At 38.9% G+C, this 16,362-nt stretch overlaps 1 protein-coding gene across 9 annotated transcripts in view; it reads left to right on the top strand.

The window, feature by feature from the left end:
* Positions 1 to 16,362, top strand: part of PHKA2 (phosphorylase kinase regulatory subunit alpha 2) — a 70,841-nt gene that overhangs the window by 1,749 nt on the left and 52,730 nt on the right. For all 9 annotated transcript variants that reach the window (XM_073356658.1, XM_073356649.1, XM_073356639.1 and 6 more), the window contains 6 exons: positions 7,460 to 7,618; positions 9,616 to 9,663; positions 10,393 to 10,561; positions 12,502 to 12,584; positions 13,896 to 13,976; positions 16,042 to 16,140. In XM_073356658.1, coding sequence (XP_073212759.1) covers positions 7,460 to 7,618; positions 9,616 to 9,663; positions 10,393 to 10,561; positions 12,502 to 12,584; positions 13,896 to 13,976; positions 16,042 to 16,140 — 639 coding nt within the window. The remainder of the gene's footprint in view (positions 1 to 7,459; positions 7,619 to 9,615; positions 9,664 to 10,392; positions 10,562 to 12,501; positions 12,585 to 13,895; positions 13,977 to 16,041; positions 16,141 to 16,362) is intronic.

Genomic DNA, 16,362 nt, shown 5'->3' with positions numbered 1-16,362 from the left:
GTTTAGGAAGAGAATAGAGAGAGGTGCACTGAGGTAGTGCCACAGATAGATATCCTGTACTGATTTAATTCAATAATGCGGATGTTGGACATACATCATTCATAGCGATAGAAAAATATCTTCTCTGTAAAGTAAATGGTGGCTTCTTTTCATTCTGAGTGGGCATCAAGTAAAATGAGTTACTGTAAACTCGACAAGGATACTCAGTAGCTGATTATACAAGACTTGAAAAAGCATGTCCATTGTATGTGGAAACCCAGTAAGTTCTTAAATGTTAGTTTAACGTTGTTGTTTGTGGTTATGTTCAATGGCTTGCCTTCACACTCAGATATGTGAGTTTGCATTATTGTGTATCTTTTGAAACTGGTGTACATAGGCATAACAGTGACTTTCAGATACGTGGCTATGAATGTCATTTAGCTGAAAGTAAGACTGAATCCGAAATAGAGCTGGTTCAGTTGCCAGCAAACATAATTTGTTTAGTATGTATTTATTACAATACACTTTGTACCAGAATCTTTGGCCAGATTCTCTTCTCAGTCACACTGGTGAAAATCTACAATCACTATGTTAACTTTAGTGGAGTGACTTTAGATTTATATAGCAGTGTAACTCAGATCAGACTCTGACCCCTTGTTGTGTGGCTTGGATACATACATAGTAAAAGAATGACACTCAAGGCTGGTAGGCAAAAAATGTGACCTACTATATGTTTTGGCTCATGGACATGCATAAACACCTACCATATTGTTCTCCATTTGCTCAGATCATCTATTACATCCTTAAGAACAGACACAGGGTGCAGAAAAGTTAGTGTCCTTTGAGATGGTGGGTGGTTCAATTCAAATAGTTCAGCATATAAAGATGAGAGCAAGGAATTTTTTCCATGAGTCAGTTTCCAAATATACTTATTACTAAGCACTGAAAGAGGCTGCAAGGCAGTGGAGGAGGGTGTTACGGACTCAAACCTGCTCACGCTGAAGTCAATAGGAGTTTTGCCATTTCAGATCCATTTTGTATATTTGTGAATTCTTACGTTTGGAAAGCATATGTTATAAGCAAAATAGAAATCTAATAAAAAGGAATGATGTATTTAATGTATGCTGGGGTAGATTATTGGTTTTATTCCAATTTATACCAGATGACCTATAATCTTCAAATCACAGATTACATTTTTTGTGCAAAATATACGTGAAACATTGAAGTCAGAGCTCCTTGCAGGACTGGTGCCGTAGTGAACATTTTCTGCTAACATATATGACCCTCGCAGCAGGGTGGATTTGATTTAAATCAAATTGATTTAAATCACTAGTCATTTAATCATGGATTTCTACATAAAAGTGCATTCTTGTTGATTGTTATAACCTTAATACATATTCTTCACAATGCAGAGATAGATGTAGGTTTCATTTTTGGAAGGTACACACTATACATTTTTAACGTGATTTATTTTGAAAACTTTTCAGATTAGTTTTACAGCTGTATCAGAAAATGAATGATTGCTTGCTTATTTCATTTACCAAAGGTAATTGAAGCAGATATTTATGAAATCATTGGAGGTGAACTATCTCCAATTTAACAGGTTAATAATTATTAATATTTGGAGGATTTTCTTTCATGCTGTATTAGGAGGAGAACATCACCAGATGGACATTTAAATTATTTTATTTAACTAAAATAACAACGTTATGTATTCTGGATTTTTTTTTTTTTAACAGCAAACATATAATATTTTAACAAAACAAGCATATGAATATTTGAATTTAGTTAAACATTCACATTTTTTAAAATCAGATTTGTTTTTGTTAAAATTGTTTTTAACTAAAATAGTTAAATCAAATATTAAAAAAAAAAATTTAAATTGACTATATCAGCCAGGTCAACATGAGAAACTTAAAATATTGGCTTCTGCAGCTAGCTCAGTTGTCTTCACCTTCATTTTCCTGTTTGTTCATAATCTGGAAAAGAAAAACCAGCTTTCCTGCTTTTTCAGGTCCCAAACGATTTCTCAATTCGGAATGAATTAGTCCAAAGGAAGAAAATATTCTTTCTACACCGGCAGAAGAAGGTACTGCAGTTAAAAGTGAGATTATCACTTCAACAGTCTCGGAATTCCAGTGCTTAAGTGACTTTCACCAGTTCACTGGTGTGACTTTCTTTAAAACATCATAAGAAAACATATATTTCTTAAATGGTTCACCCTTAGCTCTGAAGTTTATTATAGTTGGCATTATGGAGGGATGATTGCTGGATGTCCATGCCATAGCCAACTCCTCTTCTTCAGCAGTTAAGGTTTGACCCTGTTACCAAGTATTGAGAATATTTGCAAGAAAATGAGCTGGAGATAGTGCTTGTCCCATTCCTTTTTTTAATGCTTGTGATTTAATTCTGTCATTGTATATTTCTCTTTTTAAGATCTCACTCAGTTCCTTCCAAATTCCAGCAGCATCAGCAATAAAACAAGTATATCCCTGCATTTTGTTTCAGGCTACAGAAATAGGCTTCAGGGTACTCAGCATGTGTTCAACATTTCTCTCAAGCCCAATGTTGAGAACTTTGGCTGTGACAGTGCCATCTGTTTTTTCACGATTTTGTTCACAAACTGTCATCAGATTAGGCCAGTTCTTGATATAGTGCTCAAACCAGTCCACTACTGAGTTCAATCTCACATCTTGTGGGAGAGTTATCTTGGTTCCTCCCACTTTTTTCAGAGCAGCTACTGCAAAGTGGTTATTACGGAAGTATTTTACAATTTCAACAACATTAGCCTTTATTTCTGGAACGCTGAAGTTTTTAGCTAGGAGGTGCATCAAATGAGCACTGCAACCATACATTATTAGCTTGGGACTCTCTTCTAATTTTCTTCTCATCTTGGATACATTTGCAGCATTGTCTGTGACTAAGCTGCATACTAGACAGTTGAATTATTTTTCACAGTTTGTTATAGCTTTTACTTCTACTTCTTGTAAGTATTCTGCTGTGTGTGCATTTCCTGATGTATCAGTTGTTTCTGTATTGAAGACATTCCCTTCTTCTGCTGTCACACAAGCACATACAACAGAATCATTATGGACATTGCTCCACCCATCAAGACTCAGGTTAACAATTTCACTCTCTAGACCTTTTGCACACTGCTCAATTTCTCTTTCATACACTTTATCCAGCAATTTGCCTGTGAAATCTGCTCTGTTGGGTGGACTGTATCCTGTATCCTGTTCTCAGTCATCTGGAAAGGAGAGTTTATTGCATAAACAAACGAGGCAGTTTTTTCACCAGTTACCTCTTTTTGTAATCCGCTGGTTCTTATCCCAAATTTATCTATGGTTGTTTCTGGATTATGGAGGGTTTTTTTTCTCTTTGCTACAGGTAATATACTGTGGCTATGTGACATGATGTGGCTGAAATGCTATCATTGGCAGATAACTCTGAAACTATAGAAAATGATGGTGTTCTTGAAAGTGGATAGTCTTCAGAATCCTGTATGTTGAGGATGGATTCTCCTAAACAAAATAAATCAATGCAGTTATTTAATTACCATTACCATACTGCTCATTTAGTATTACTCATTGCATTCGCTGACATTCAGTACTACTTTAAAGGTGAAATTGTAAAAGGAAGATCTGCCTATTTCAGCTATTTATTTTTTATCACAACTGCAGCTAAAATGATAGTACCATAGAGTAACAACTATATTTTTTTGCTCAAACATGTGAATTCAAGCATAGTCCACAGGGAATACAGGCAGTGCTTAAGAAAGAGGTATGAAATAAAAAAGTTTACCAACCTGAAGATCCTGCATGTTCAGACATGTTCCTTTCATCATCTTCAGTGCAGCTTCCTCCTGAGAAGGAACATTTCTCGTGATGATGTTTCATTCGAACAATCAGGCCTTGCATTTCTTTCTTGCACTGTTTGCATTTTGCGCGCATTCCTGTCTTACCCACAGGTAGAGGAACTTCATTAAAATATTCTCAAACTGGGTCTGTTTTATGGCCTGTTGCCATTATAGGTTTTTCCTTCTAGTGAGAGAATGGTATGGTAGATCTCAAATCAATGAAGGCTACACTCAAAAATACCTCAAGACTTCTGGAATATGCTGCTCGAAACAAAAGTGAAACTGTTAAACTGCCTGTTCCTCCCATTTCACATTTATCTCCAGACTTCTTCTCCTTGTCCAGATCTGTTCCGCCCCCAGCAATCTTCGATTCATTGAACTTTTTGAAACTTTGCACTTTTAGAGAGAGGTAAGAGATTGAATCTGTGCGCAAATTTGCAGAGGGACAATAGAGTTGAGGTCTGTTATTTCTCACCTCTATTTATTTATTTGTTTGTTTGTTTATTTAAAAACATTTTTGCTGTTAACAAGCATGTTATCTCTGGAGACACAAATCCACAGTTTGAGAACTGCAAAACTAAGCATCTCTGATGATATCTTCTAGACTGAGCACTGAGTCCCAATGGGTAGATAGAAGGATTAACCTAAGTAATCTATACAGAAGCTCCTGGAATCCCATAAGATTGGGTCCCTAGTCCATGAACTATTAGAACTCATTTACAAAACTTTTCTTAAACATTACATGAATATGTTGTCTCATACTATAGAATTAGAATTTATAATCCCTATTCCAGGATGAGATGTTATAGCTCAAAGATATATCTTAATTAAAACTATCTTTAGATAGGTTTTTTCCTCAAAAAGCATTTTATCAAAAAAAAAACCGATTTAAATAAAACTGATTTTTTTGAAAAAAAAAATTTAAATAATTGATTTGTATCCACTCTGCCTTGCAGTGTATAGACATCTCCGTGATAGGTGCTTTAGAAATGCAGATGGATAGATTAGATTTAAGTCCTTAATTGGAGTTAATATGGTGGAGAAGGTGTAGCTATGATCATATGTTAGTTAATGTTGGGGAAAATGTTCAGTATGTTTCCTCCACCTGCAATATCATTATTCTTCTGATGCAATTATTTTATTTCTATAACAGCTTTTATTTAAAGAGTATTGCACTATATTATTTATACCCTCTATAGCCCGGTGTACAGAAGAATAATGACTCAACTATTTTATTTCACCCATCGATTTAGGTTGGTATTTTTTGTATTTTTTGTGTTTTATCCAATGTCGATATCCATTTTATGAAAAAAAAATATTACATGGGGTATTTAAGGAGAAAAGAATATGTGGCTAAAATAGAAATCATTAAATGCCAGCTGATAAAAATAAGATATTCAGAAGTGGTCACAAAAATACATTACAGTCAACTTCATACAATCAAACCCAGCTGGAGTTTAGTGACGGTCTGACTTTAATATCAGTACTCTGCTAGATCAAAGAACAGGTTATATAAGTCTATGTGTTTGCTAAACTATGCTCTGAGTGAAACTCTGATCTCTGTTATCTCAATTTAATTCTGTAGTAGCTCCAGTGTGGTCAATGAAATTACTCGATTTTTACACCAATGAAAGTGAGATCGGAATCTGGTCTTTTTAGCAGATTCTTGTTTCCAGACAAATAGATGTAGTGAAATGCAAATATATTAAATAGAAAGAGACACAGCACACACAATTAAGTAACAATTTAAGGCCTCAGTTTGGCAATCAGATCTCTGTAACAGAGCCTTCTGTCCTTGCAGAACCCCATTGACTTCAGTAGGGTTCCTTGGCACATGGATCTGCTCATGCAGATCTCATTGGGAGGCCCTCATCCTACAAACTAAATTAAATTTTATAATCACATGGTGGGCCTAATGCTACATGGTGCCCGGACATTCTTTTGATATCCATGGGAGTTGAGCATACCCAGTACCTCATAGTTCACACTCAGTATCTTGCAGGGGTGGACTCTTTGTATACTAGCAGGAGGAACTGAGAAAAAAATCCTAATTTTTAAGAGTAGGCATTTTATGAAGCAAACTTTTAAAAATATTAGTCAGTTAATGTTTCTTCCTGTGAATTGATAGTACCATGATGCTACAGAATTACCTTTGTTCATGAAGTTTCACAAAAGGCCTGATCCAATGTCCATTAAAGTCCAGAGTGGACTTAACCTAGATATTCGGGACTTGACTGAAAAGTTAAGTCCCTCTGATTCTAATGTAGAGGGGGAGAAGGGATTGCCTCTAGATCTTGTTGTATGTTTTCTTAATTCAGCACCTTTTAAAACTTTGAAAGCAGGTAAGTCCCTGGTGGTTGATGAGTCTCCCAGTGTCTTGTGTGAACGTTGACATTTTTGGAGGAACAATCTTAGTGCTGTTTAGAATTTTCCATTGCACAACTGGCACCAGGCCCAGAATGTAGCTGCTAGGGGGCTTGGAGTGCAATCTCTGCAGGGCTAGAATTACAGCTACGTAGACTTTCTTTGTATGGCAAGTGAGGGATGAACAAAACAAGACTGGGCAAAATAGCTAGAAATATGAGATTTGCCTTTTAGGCTCATCCTTCTTCCTAGTCTAATTAGCTTAGACTGCAGGTGGCTTCTGCTGAATCACTTTTTCTTTTTTTCCTGTTTTTCTTCTGCTTTTCCTTTTTTCCCATTTGGAAATGTCTTTGAGCAGTTAATCCCCGTTTGGGTATTTACGTGACATATGGAATGTTCCATTCATAAAGCTAGCATCAGAGAGATTATTCTGCACTCATCCAATCTCTGTTATTTGAACTATAAGCTCTTTGGGACAGAGACCGTCTCTACAATGTAGATTTTTATACAGTGTGTGCTATATGAGTAGGCTGTGTGGCACTGATCCCTGATTTAGGCCACTGAATGCTACTTTCGTCTAGTAATAAATGAGAATACTGATTATATACCAGTAATGTTTACCTGGCTGCCACCCGTGTCTTCATTCAAATCCCTCCTAAAAAGTGTACGAGAAGACAGGTGACGTTTCCTCCTCTGCAAAACTACCTCTTCCCAGAAAATAAGGTGTTCTAAACATTTAACTGAACCAACATATGCCAATAATGAGTCCGTGTGTAATTCTGTTATTTGTAACCCTTGTCTTTCTGCACGCCAGCCTAAACCCCTGTTTGTTGCTCTCACTGGGGCTTGGTTCTGCACCACAGACATCAATGGTGCAGGCTCAGGCACTAAATACATGATAAGCTCTTTGAGCTGGGAACCTTCTCTTTTTATTTGTTCTGAATATTGCTAGGTCAGTAGGTGAATCATATGCTCTTGGGTGGGATGAGAACTGCTCAACTGTATGTCATAGCCTCTATGCTACTAGCAGTCAAAGGAGATTCTCCTTTACCTCAGGTTTTGGGAGTCTGGTGGGAAGATCAAGGTTGTATCTCACTGTGAATTTATGAATTGTCTAAGTGCAGGTAAGTGTATGAAGTCTTATGTGGTCCTGTGTTTCTTACATCATCAATTGATATGGAAAGTGCTGCTGTAGTTAAATAAGATAACTTTTCAGGTGAACAGTGTGTGCTGTTCTGGTTTTCTTTTCTTTTCGATTAGAATCCAGTTACTGGACTGCTTTCGGCCAGCACGGAGCAAAAGGATGCTTGGGTCCGGGATAATGTCTACAGCATTCTGGCTGTGTGGGGTCTGGGAATGGCTTATCGGAAGAATGCAGACCGGGATGAGGATAAGGCAAAAGCCTATGAACTTGAGCAGGTATGTCTAAATATTACATGTAGTAAATGTATTTTTTTATTGTCTCTCAGCTTTTCTTTCATGTGATGGTGATTTTATTTTATGCTGTATTTATTGTTTATATTGCTGTTGTGCCCAGGATATACAAGGGTTTCCAGACACATAGAGTCTGGGCTGGTGCTGACACTTTCCATCTGTTTTTCTTGGGTACCTATCTAGCCCATGTTACAACAGTGTCTGAGATCTCACAATCTCTAATGTGTTTGTCCTCCCAACATCCCTGTGGGATAGGGAAGTGCTGTTATCCCCATTGTACGGATAGGGAACTAAGGCACAGAGAGACTAAGGGACTTGCCCAAGTTCACATGGGAAGTCTGTGGTGCAGCAGGAAATTGAACCTTGGTCTCCTAGGTCCCAGGCTAGCACCCTAGCCACTGGACCATCCTTTCTCTCTAAACAATTTATAATCTAAGGTCCCAATCCTCCAAACACCCACATGGGTAACTCTAAGCAGTCCCATTAAAGTCAGAAGCCACGCGCATAAGCGTTTGCAAGATCAGCGCCTAGGAAGGAAAAACATCAGGGTGGCCATGCGGGGTGGAGGAGGAGGAGACAGTGTACAAGAAAAGCCATGAGAGTGATAATTGGCACATGTGCTGTTAGTTGTATTGTATTAAAATTGTAGTATTAATGATTTTATTATTTATTATTATTCATATGGGGAGGGTTGAGGTAAGGGGATGCCCTCTTTGTCTTCTGAGGGCATTGCATAACTTTTCCAAATATTCTTGTTTCGGGTACAAAGATGTGCTTAATTACTGGATTTAGGGGAAAATCCTATTGTCACACTGTCTGGGGTGGCTCACGACTGAGAGTGCCTACCTCAGGGCAGACTGTCAGACACCCCAAACTGGTGGTGTATTCTGTAATTAAATTTCACCAAGCAGTGTGAACTCCTGGATCACTATAACAGTCTTACCATGGAGTCACAGACCGTTCCTTAAGACTCTCCAGCCTATCTTGCCGCCCAGACAAACTGGACTTTGTGATAAAATGGATACTTAAACCAAAAATCACACCACGTTTAGGTTGCTTCCCAAGAGACCAGTCACTTACCCCAGATCAGTTAGTACTCTAGATCTTGCACCAAAGACAATGCTGGCAGCCAATTCTATAGTAAACTAACTAAAGGTTTATTAGCTAAGAAAAGGAAATGAGAGTTATTGAGAGGTTAGAGCAGGTAAAATCTATGCACAGGTGAATCACAGTTTGTAATTCCAAATGGTGGCAGTGATATAATAAACTGCCAGTTTCTCAAAAGCCTTTTCAGGGTACCCATATTGTCTCTGAGGATCTCTGCTTTGGATCTGCTTCCCTGTAAGAGTCTAAACAGTCCAGAGATTCAGGATCTTTCCTTGAGTCCATACTTATAGCTTCTTCTCACAAAAAACAAGCTGATAGTGTCACTACCCATGTGGGCTTTTCCTTTCATGATGGGGAGATAGAGGAATGCATTTTGAGTCTTTGACCTCCGATCATCGCAGACAATGACCATTTGCTTTGAAATTAGCACTTTTCTGTTTAAGTTCTTCACTTGCATCCCACAAGGTGTCTTTCTCCTTTGATGGGTTATTTAGTTGCAGGGGTGTGCACGATGTAAATGTTTGCTATTACATTATAATGGGATACAGATACATGAAAACAATGCAAGTAATATCCCACTAGTTTTCACGACGTTTAAACACCAAATACACTCTTATACATTTAACAGTGAGATGAGAATACCATATTTTTTCAAGTGACCGCGTATCAGCTTCTCCAAAAAGCACATTCAAGGCAAAAATCTGGAAAAGAAAACACACAGAAATGTATTTCTTTAAAAGCATTTCAGGATGTTCATGTTCACACGCATGGCAGGCCAGTAGTAGAGACCCTGAGCCTTGTTGTTAAATACTGTCTAATACAGGTAAGCAGACTGGTGATTTTTAGACTTTAATTATTCTGTTTTATTCTTACAGAATGTTGTGAAACTGATGCGGGGACTTTTGCAATGTATGATGAGACAGGTAATCTAATAACCCAGGAGTATTTACTCAGTTGCAAGGTCAGATCTGGTGCTTTAAAGTCAATTTGTGCATGAAAGGGCGAGATTAATTATGAGAATATGGTATCCCAGATTGAAGGAGTGATTGAAATTCCCAAGACTAGTGGTTCTCTGGAGTCCTTTTTGTATGATAAAGAATGCATCCCTTTGGCACCTCCCTTCGTCTCACAGATTTGAAACAAATGGCAATACATCTTTAATTAAAATTTAAATCACCGCTCATATAAGTGTATTGCATATGGGGAAATACGTTTATACCATGCATATCTGTGGACAAGTGCTTGTTATATTTACAAAGCATTTCATTTCAGAACAGATATTTCTTTTCTTTTATCTGAGACTTCAGTGGATTGATTTCTGTGTGTACAAATATGGGTGTAATAAAAGTATTTTAACCTGTGCAATTGCTATGAACAAAACTCTGCTCTGTTATACTTTTATGACTGGTCACACCTATGACAAATTGCATTTATATCTGGGCAAATAAATTGCACAGCTGTAACTAAGGCCTCAACTCAGCAAGGCACTTAAGCACATTCTTAAGTGCTTCGCTGAATTGGAGCATATAAGAGTAAGATAACAAAAGTCAGAGCACCAACATATTATTTCCTATTCTTGGAGCATGTATGTTCTTGGCTGAAAAACCTCTTGCAAAGTTTTTTGACTTTAAAATCCTGGGTGTTCTTTTTAGGTGGATAAAGTAGAGAAGTTCAAATACACACAGACTACAAAGGACTGCTTGCATGCCAAGTATAACTCAGCCACTTGTTCCACAGTAGTAGGGGATGACCAGTGGGGACATCTACAAGTAGATGCAACTTCCCTTTTCTTGCTCTTCCTGGCACAGATGACTGCATCAGGTAAGCAGAAGATGTTTTAGCCGTGATCATTGGTGCAGATTTTTTGTTAAGTTAAACATTGTAGTTACCTTCCATCAGAACAACACAATTTAATAGTGTGGAAATCTGCCTTTCTTCTACAAAATGGAGTATACTAAAAAAATCACCAAAATATATATTTGGGAGAAGCAGCCCTTTTTTATCAGAACTCCATAACTATGTTTTGATTGCCCCCTCTTTCAAATACAAGAGGACCGGATGTGACTACCTTTGGGTTTACGTTAGCATTGCTACTGGTTGACCAGAGGGGTTTCTCCACTTCTCTACGTACAATGGGAGCACTGTCCCTATTTTATCTCAAGCTCTTTTAAGTATAAATAGAAATCAGGTCTGCCTCTTGGGTTTTGTGCATAATACTCTGCATAATGGTTTGAATGGGTTTCCCTGGCTCTACTTTTGCTTGTGAACCTCATGTCGCTTTTTTCTTCATAGGAGCACTCGCAAATATCAGCACTTTCCTTTAAGTGCATTACCAGAGAGGATTTGCAGAGGAGTATCTTCCATAAAAGAGATGGCAGTTGCATCATTTACCTAGCTGTGCAGTGAAAGCAGTTATTGCTTAAACATTGTCCCTAGCTAAATATTTAAATGACCTATGGCAAAATGTCAGAAAAAATAAGGCCGTGATTAGCCTCAAGTCTGGTTACTGAGAGCAGGATTCCCAGCCAGTCTGAGTCTTGAGGGTACAGTGCCGGTAGGAAAGCAGATGAGCTATCACTCTGTATGGAGTTGTTTCAAAAACGAAAACTTGCCTCCCATGGCTGCCTTCCTCCTAGCTACCCCCTCTCCCGCCATGCGTAATATTTTAGAGGTGAAGAGGGGCTGGTACAGTGAGCTGTAACAGCATATCTATTTCCTTTTGGTGCCAAACATATGGCTCCTTGATAACTGGCAGGAAAATATTTCATATTCCTGGGATGGAATAAAATATGGTAGATAGAATATGTGAGCAGGGAGTACTACATTTAAAAGTTCCTTGTGCACTTATACGGACGTAACGTCTCTGTGAATAGAGATCTGGATCAGTAGGATCAGATGTTTATTAAGAAAACAATCACTTGAAGGGCAGTTTCAGAAAAGCTGGCTCATGGAGGTGCAAAGCACAAAGCGTATCCTGAATCATATAAGTCCATTGAGCTTGTGAAGGATAGGTGTTAGTTCCACTGCTGCCCTACCGAGAGATTAGACTGGGCTACGTTTTGGATCAGCCGGGAGCCTGATCAGAGTTAAAAACTTTTATTAAAGCTAATGCTTAAAATCAAGTTTACGCAAGTTAAGAAGGAAGGTACTGTACATGTGGGGTCAGTCTTGAGTTATGAGAGATTACATATATCAGTCACAAGATACATATATAGCACATAACCAGCATAGACCCAGATTAGGATGTGGGAGTTTTTAAAGTGTCAGTGAATAAATGATCTCGGGTCTGCCACCCATAGAATGTATTTAGAGTCCAAGTCAGTATTGGTATAGCGAATAGGTACATGGGCGGGGTGTGTCCTAAATGAAATGAATGCCAGCTGTCCTGGCCATGGTTCCCTGCTCACTGGCACCATGTTTGAATGTTTTACAGATGCCACCCGCCACGTGGTCCTCTGATACCTTCTATCCTCAGGGTCCCTTGCAACGGTCTTCCCCGGCAAAAGTGGGTGTCAACCCTTCCGGCACTCACCCTGTGTGTGAATGTGGCCCGGAGAGTTTAATATTTTGATGACTCTTTGAAACAACATGTATTAGTGGCCTTTAAAGTGCTATCTCAACTGCAGATATTATAGGGATCTTTCCACTGATTTCAGCAGGCATTGGTTGCTAGTGAATAAAATGAAAATTTCGAACTTCTTTTCTGTCAAACATTTCAATTTTTATGTAGGAATGTAATTTTTTGTTCTGTTTTTAATCAGGATTGCATATTGTATTCACCCTTGATGAAGTTGCCTTTATACAGAATCTTGTTTTTTACATAGAAGCTGCCTATAAAGTCGCTGTAAGTATTTAGTTTATATATAAACAATTTGAGTACTTCCTAGGAACTGACTGAACAGAATTTCTTATTTCTCTGCCGGGAAGGAATGTATTCCGCCTAAAGGGTGGGGCTGAAGCAGCAAATTTGATTATAAGATTTCATAGCTGATTTATACAGTAATTCAAACAGCATTCCCATTGCTTGGAACTTGCTGCTCTGAATATGCAGGAAAACAAGCCAAAGTGGGGACCTTAAATGATTAAAGTTTAAGGATAGGTTCTTTCAGAAGAACTTCAACCCAAGTTCAGTCATTTAAAAGTTTCATTTACCACATATATAGCCTGAACTTGCTAGAGTTAAGAGAGGCTCTGAAGTCTCGATCTCACTCAGTGCACATGAGCGAAATTACCTCATTAGAAAGAACTGCATGTCTGAGATGATATCTGAATTTGCTTTGATAAACCATTTAACCTACCGTATTGTTTAAAAGAGAAATATACAAGCACAAAAATACCCAGACTGGCCTTGAAGGAAGTGCAAGTTAATGGGCCAAACTGTGTTCTCCGATACACTTTTGAATTCCTAATGAGCCTGATTGGCCATTCTGGAATAGCACTTTTCTTGGTGAGCAGCACCATGGCAACCAATGGGGGTCCCTGGTCACTGTTCTCTGAAAGTAGAGATTTCTGTATCATATCATAATGTGAAGTAAGATTTGGTTTTGTTTCTTGGTACTTATTGTCCCAATTTTCATTTAAAAAAAAATCATTCTTTTGTGAAAAAAAGAAAAAAATTGCCAAATTGTTTTTAAAGAGAGAGTAGTGATGTGAAGGGATTGGGAGAAGGTATATGGGGTGGGAGTTGCCTTCTTTGCCTTGACATTCCTCATCTATCAGGAAACTAGTACATGACTAAGGCCCCAATCCTGCTGAGATTTACTTGCATGAGATTTACTTTAAGCATGTAAGACAGGGGTTCTCAAACCGGGGGTCGGGACCACTCAGGGGGTCGTGAGATTATTATATGCGGGGTCGTGAGCTGTCAGCCTCCACCCAAAACCAGTCTTTGCATCCAGCATTTATAATAGTGTTAAAAATATATAAAAAAGTGGTTTTTAATTTATAAGGGGGGTCGCACTCAGAGGCTTGCTGTTTGAAAGGGGTCACCAGTACAAAAGTTTGAGAACCACTGAGGTCCCATTGAATTCAAAATTAAGCATGAGTAAGCCTTTGCAGGATCAGGTCCTAACTCCATAAATAAACAGGTCCTTCCAACGGTGTTGTTGGGTTGTGATTTTTTTACCTCGTCTGTTTTTCCTTCTTTTTGTTTCAGGACTATGGAATATGGGAACGTGGTGATAAAACCAATCAGGGCATCCCTGAACTGAATGCAAGCTCTGTAGGCATGGCCAAGGTGAGAATATTTTTACTGGTTTGTTCTTCATTTGTAGAATTAGAACGGTGACTCTCTAACATGTTTGTTTGCCTCACTGTCTCGGTTCATCTGACCTTGTGGTTGCTAGTTGATTACATCGGAATATGTATTTTAGTGGAGATTGCACATAAATCTCAATGTCATTTTAGTCCTTCTGCGGCCTTAGTTTTCATCTCTGAAGCCTAGCTATGTCTCTTTTCGGAGGGGGCTAAGAATCTTTCAGAGATCTAGCTAGATGCACTAGCATAAAGTGCTTGCTCTCTCTTGATATTAAGTATGCTGCTTCCATGGTGCTCTCAGGTGTGAAGGAAATTCTGGATAAGTAACAGAATGCTTGGTTAAGGAGTTAAATAAAAAAAAATGTTTGGAGAGGAAATGAATAATAGAGGTATAAGTCAGGCATTGTGCATGCCTCTGTCTCACAAAGTAAGGACAAAGAGACATTCAGTGAAATTGAAAGGCAACAAACTTAAAACTGAGAATCCACTTTTTTACACAGTGCCTAATTAATCTGTGGAACTCACTGCCACCAAGTAACTTGAGGCCAAGAGCCTAGTAGGTTTCCAAAATGGATTATAAGGAGCCCTATAAGTAGAGATCAAAAAAAGGATTTATAAGGATGCTGAGACATCTGCAGACACATTAGATAGTAAAAGGGAGAATTCTGCATGCTCTTGCTGTAGACCAACCAAATGTTGATGGAAGTAGGATTAAGTTTGCTCCATAGTTGTCTTGTGCCTTCCTATGAAAAATCTGTACTGGCCGCTGTCAGTACTGGAGCGAGCACTGTGCTGTGTATCCCTGCTGGGAGTGAGCTATCTGGCTGCTGACGCACTGCAGGCGGAAAAATGCATGTTTGCTTTTAGCTGAGCAATCTTCTGTAATACTGAACAAAACATAAGTGTTTGCATGTGTGGGAAAGCAAAGCAACCCGCTGCTACACAAAAGGAAATTTGGTTTTCTTCGTTCAATACATTTACTCTCTTTCACTACAAATACAAGAGGTAAGGAAAGGAAATGTGAAGTGGAGGACAACTGTTCCCATGGCAGCAGTGCAGCATGGATCTTGATGGGCTTTGTACATCGCCTTTAAGTCTCCCCTGGGTCCAACTGTAAATTCCCCTACAGGAAATTCTTGTCATCAAACACTGATCTCCTGCTCTGTACAGCAGACCAGTAGAGAGAGGCTATTTATAGTTTCAGAGCTTGGCAATAACACTCCTGATATTAGCTTTGCAGGATTTTGTGTATCCGTGTCTCCAGAAAGAACAAGACAGAAAGGGTTGTGTTCTCTACTTGTATGCTGCTTGTGTCTGAAATCAATTTGCACTGCAGTGAATACCTAGGGTGAAAACAGACAAGGAGACACATTCACCTCTTGTGTAACTCCATTGACACCAACTCCAGGAGAGAGCTCTGTGGGAAGTACAGCTCTGCCTGCCTGGCTCCTGAGATCCAGGCACCAGCTGTTTCTTTGTCCCATCCCCGTTACAGGTCCAAGATCCCCGCCCCAGCAGAGTTACAGATGCTTCTGCAGCTCCTTCACAGGAGCCCACCTCATTGGAAATATTCCTGCTCTCCCCTGTACCTTCTTAAGACTGTAAAAGCTGAACTAGAAGGATATGATAATCCTCCTTTGAACTGAAATAGCCTCAGTCAGTTGACCTTGAGGCATGCTGTAAAGCCCTTATTTTTGAATGGGCACTTCAGGAGTGGTGGGGCATGGGATTCTTTGGGAATTTGAGGAATGGGGAGATTGGCAATATTTTCTTGATTCAATAGAGATGGATTGATTGTTATGCATTGCATTTTTAACAGGTGGAAAGTGCGGGGAGTCATCTTATGTTTGCTTAAATCTAAATACATAAATATGACTCTCTCTTTTCTAAAAGAGTGAGGTCAGAAATTCCCATGCTTTCTTATCAAGTGTGTAAGAGTCCACAAGTCAGTGAAGTCCATTGGCATTTTTCTGTTGTCTTCAATGGGCATTGGATCAGGTGGGAAGTGCACAAATCTGGATTGATATGTGTCTGTGTTTCTGAAGGCTGCACTGGAAGCAATTGATGAACTAGACCTTTTTGGAGCCCATGGGGGGAGCAAGTCCGTGATTCACGTCCTTCCTGATGAAGTTGAACATTGCCAGGTAAAGAGCAGCCTTCGAGGTTCCTTTGCTGTAAGGGAGCACAAACGAGCCAGTGACAAGCACCCTGCTTGTAGAAAATGTTGACTAAGCGAAACCAGAACTTCAGCATACAGTTTCACACAATACATTGTGTATCCTATGTAGAGTAGGTTACATGCCACCAATGACTAACTTTGACCATTCCCATTTAAATAGTTCTCATTCAATAAATTCCCAGCTGTT

The sequence above is a fragment of the Lepidochelys kempii genome, chromosome 1 (assembly GCF_965140265.1).
Source record: "Lepidochelys kempii isolate rLepKem1 chromosome 1, rLepKem1.hap2, whole genome shotgun sequence".
NCBI classification, from domain to species: Eukaryota; Metazoa; Chordata; order Testudines; family Cheloniidae; genus Lepidochelys; species Lepidochelys kempii.
This window is presented reverse-complemented; position numbering and strand designations above follow the sequence as displayed.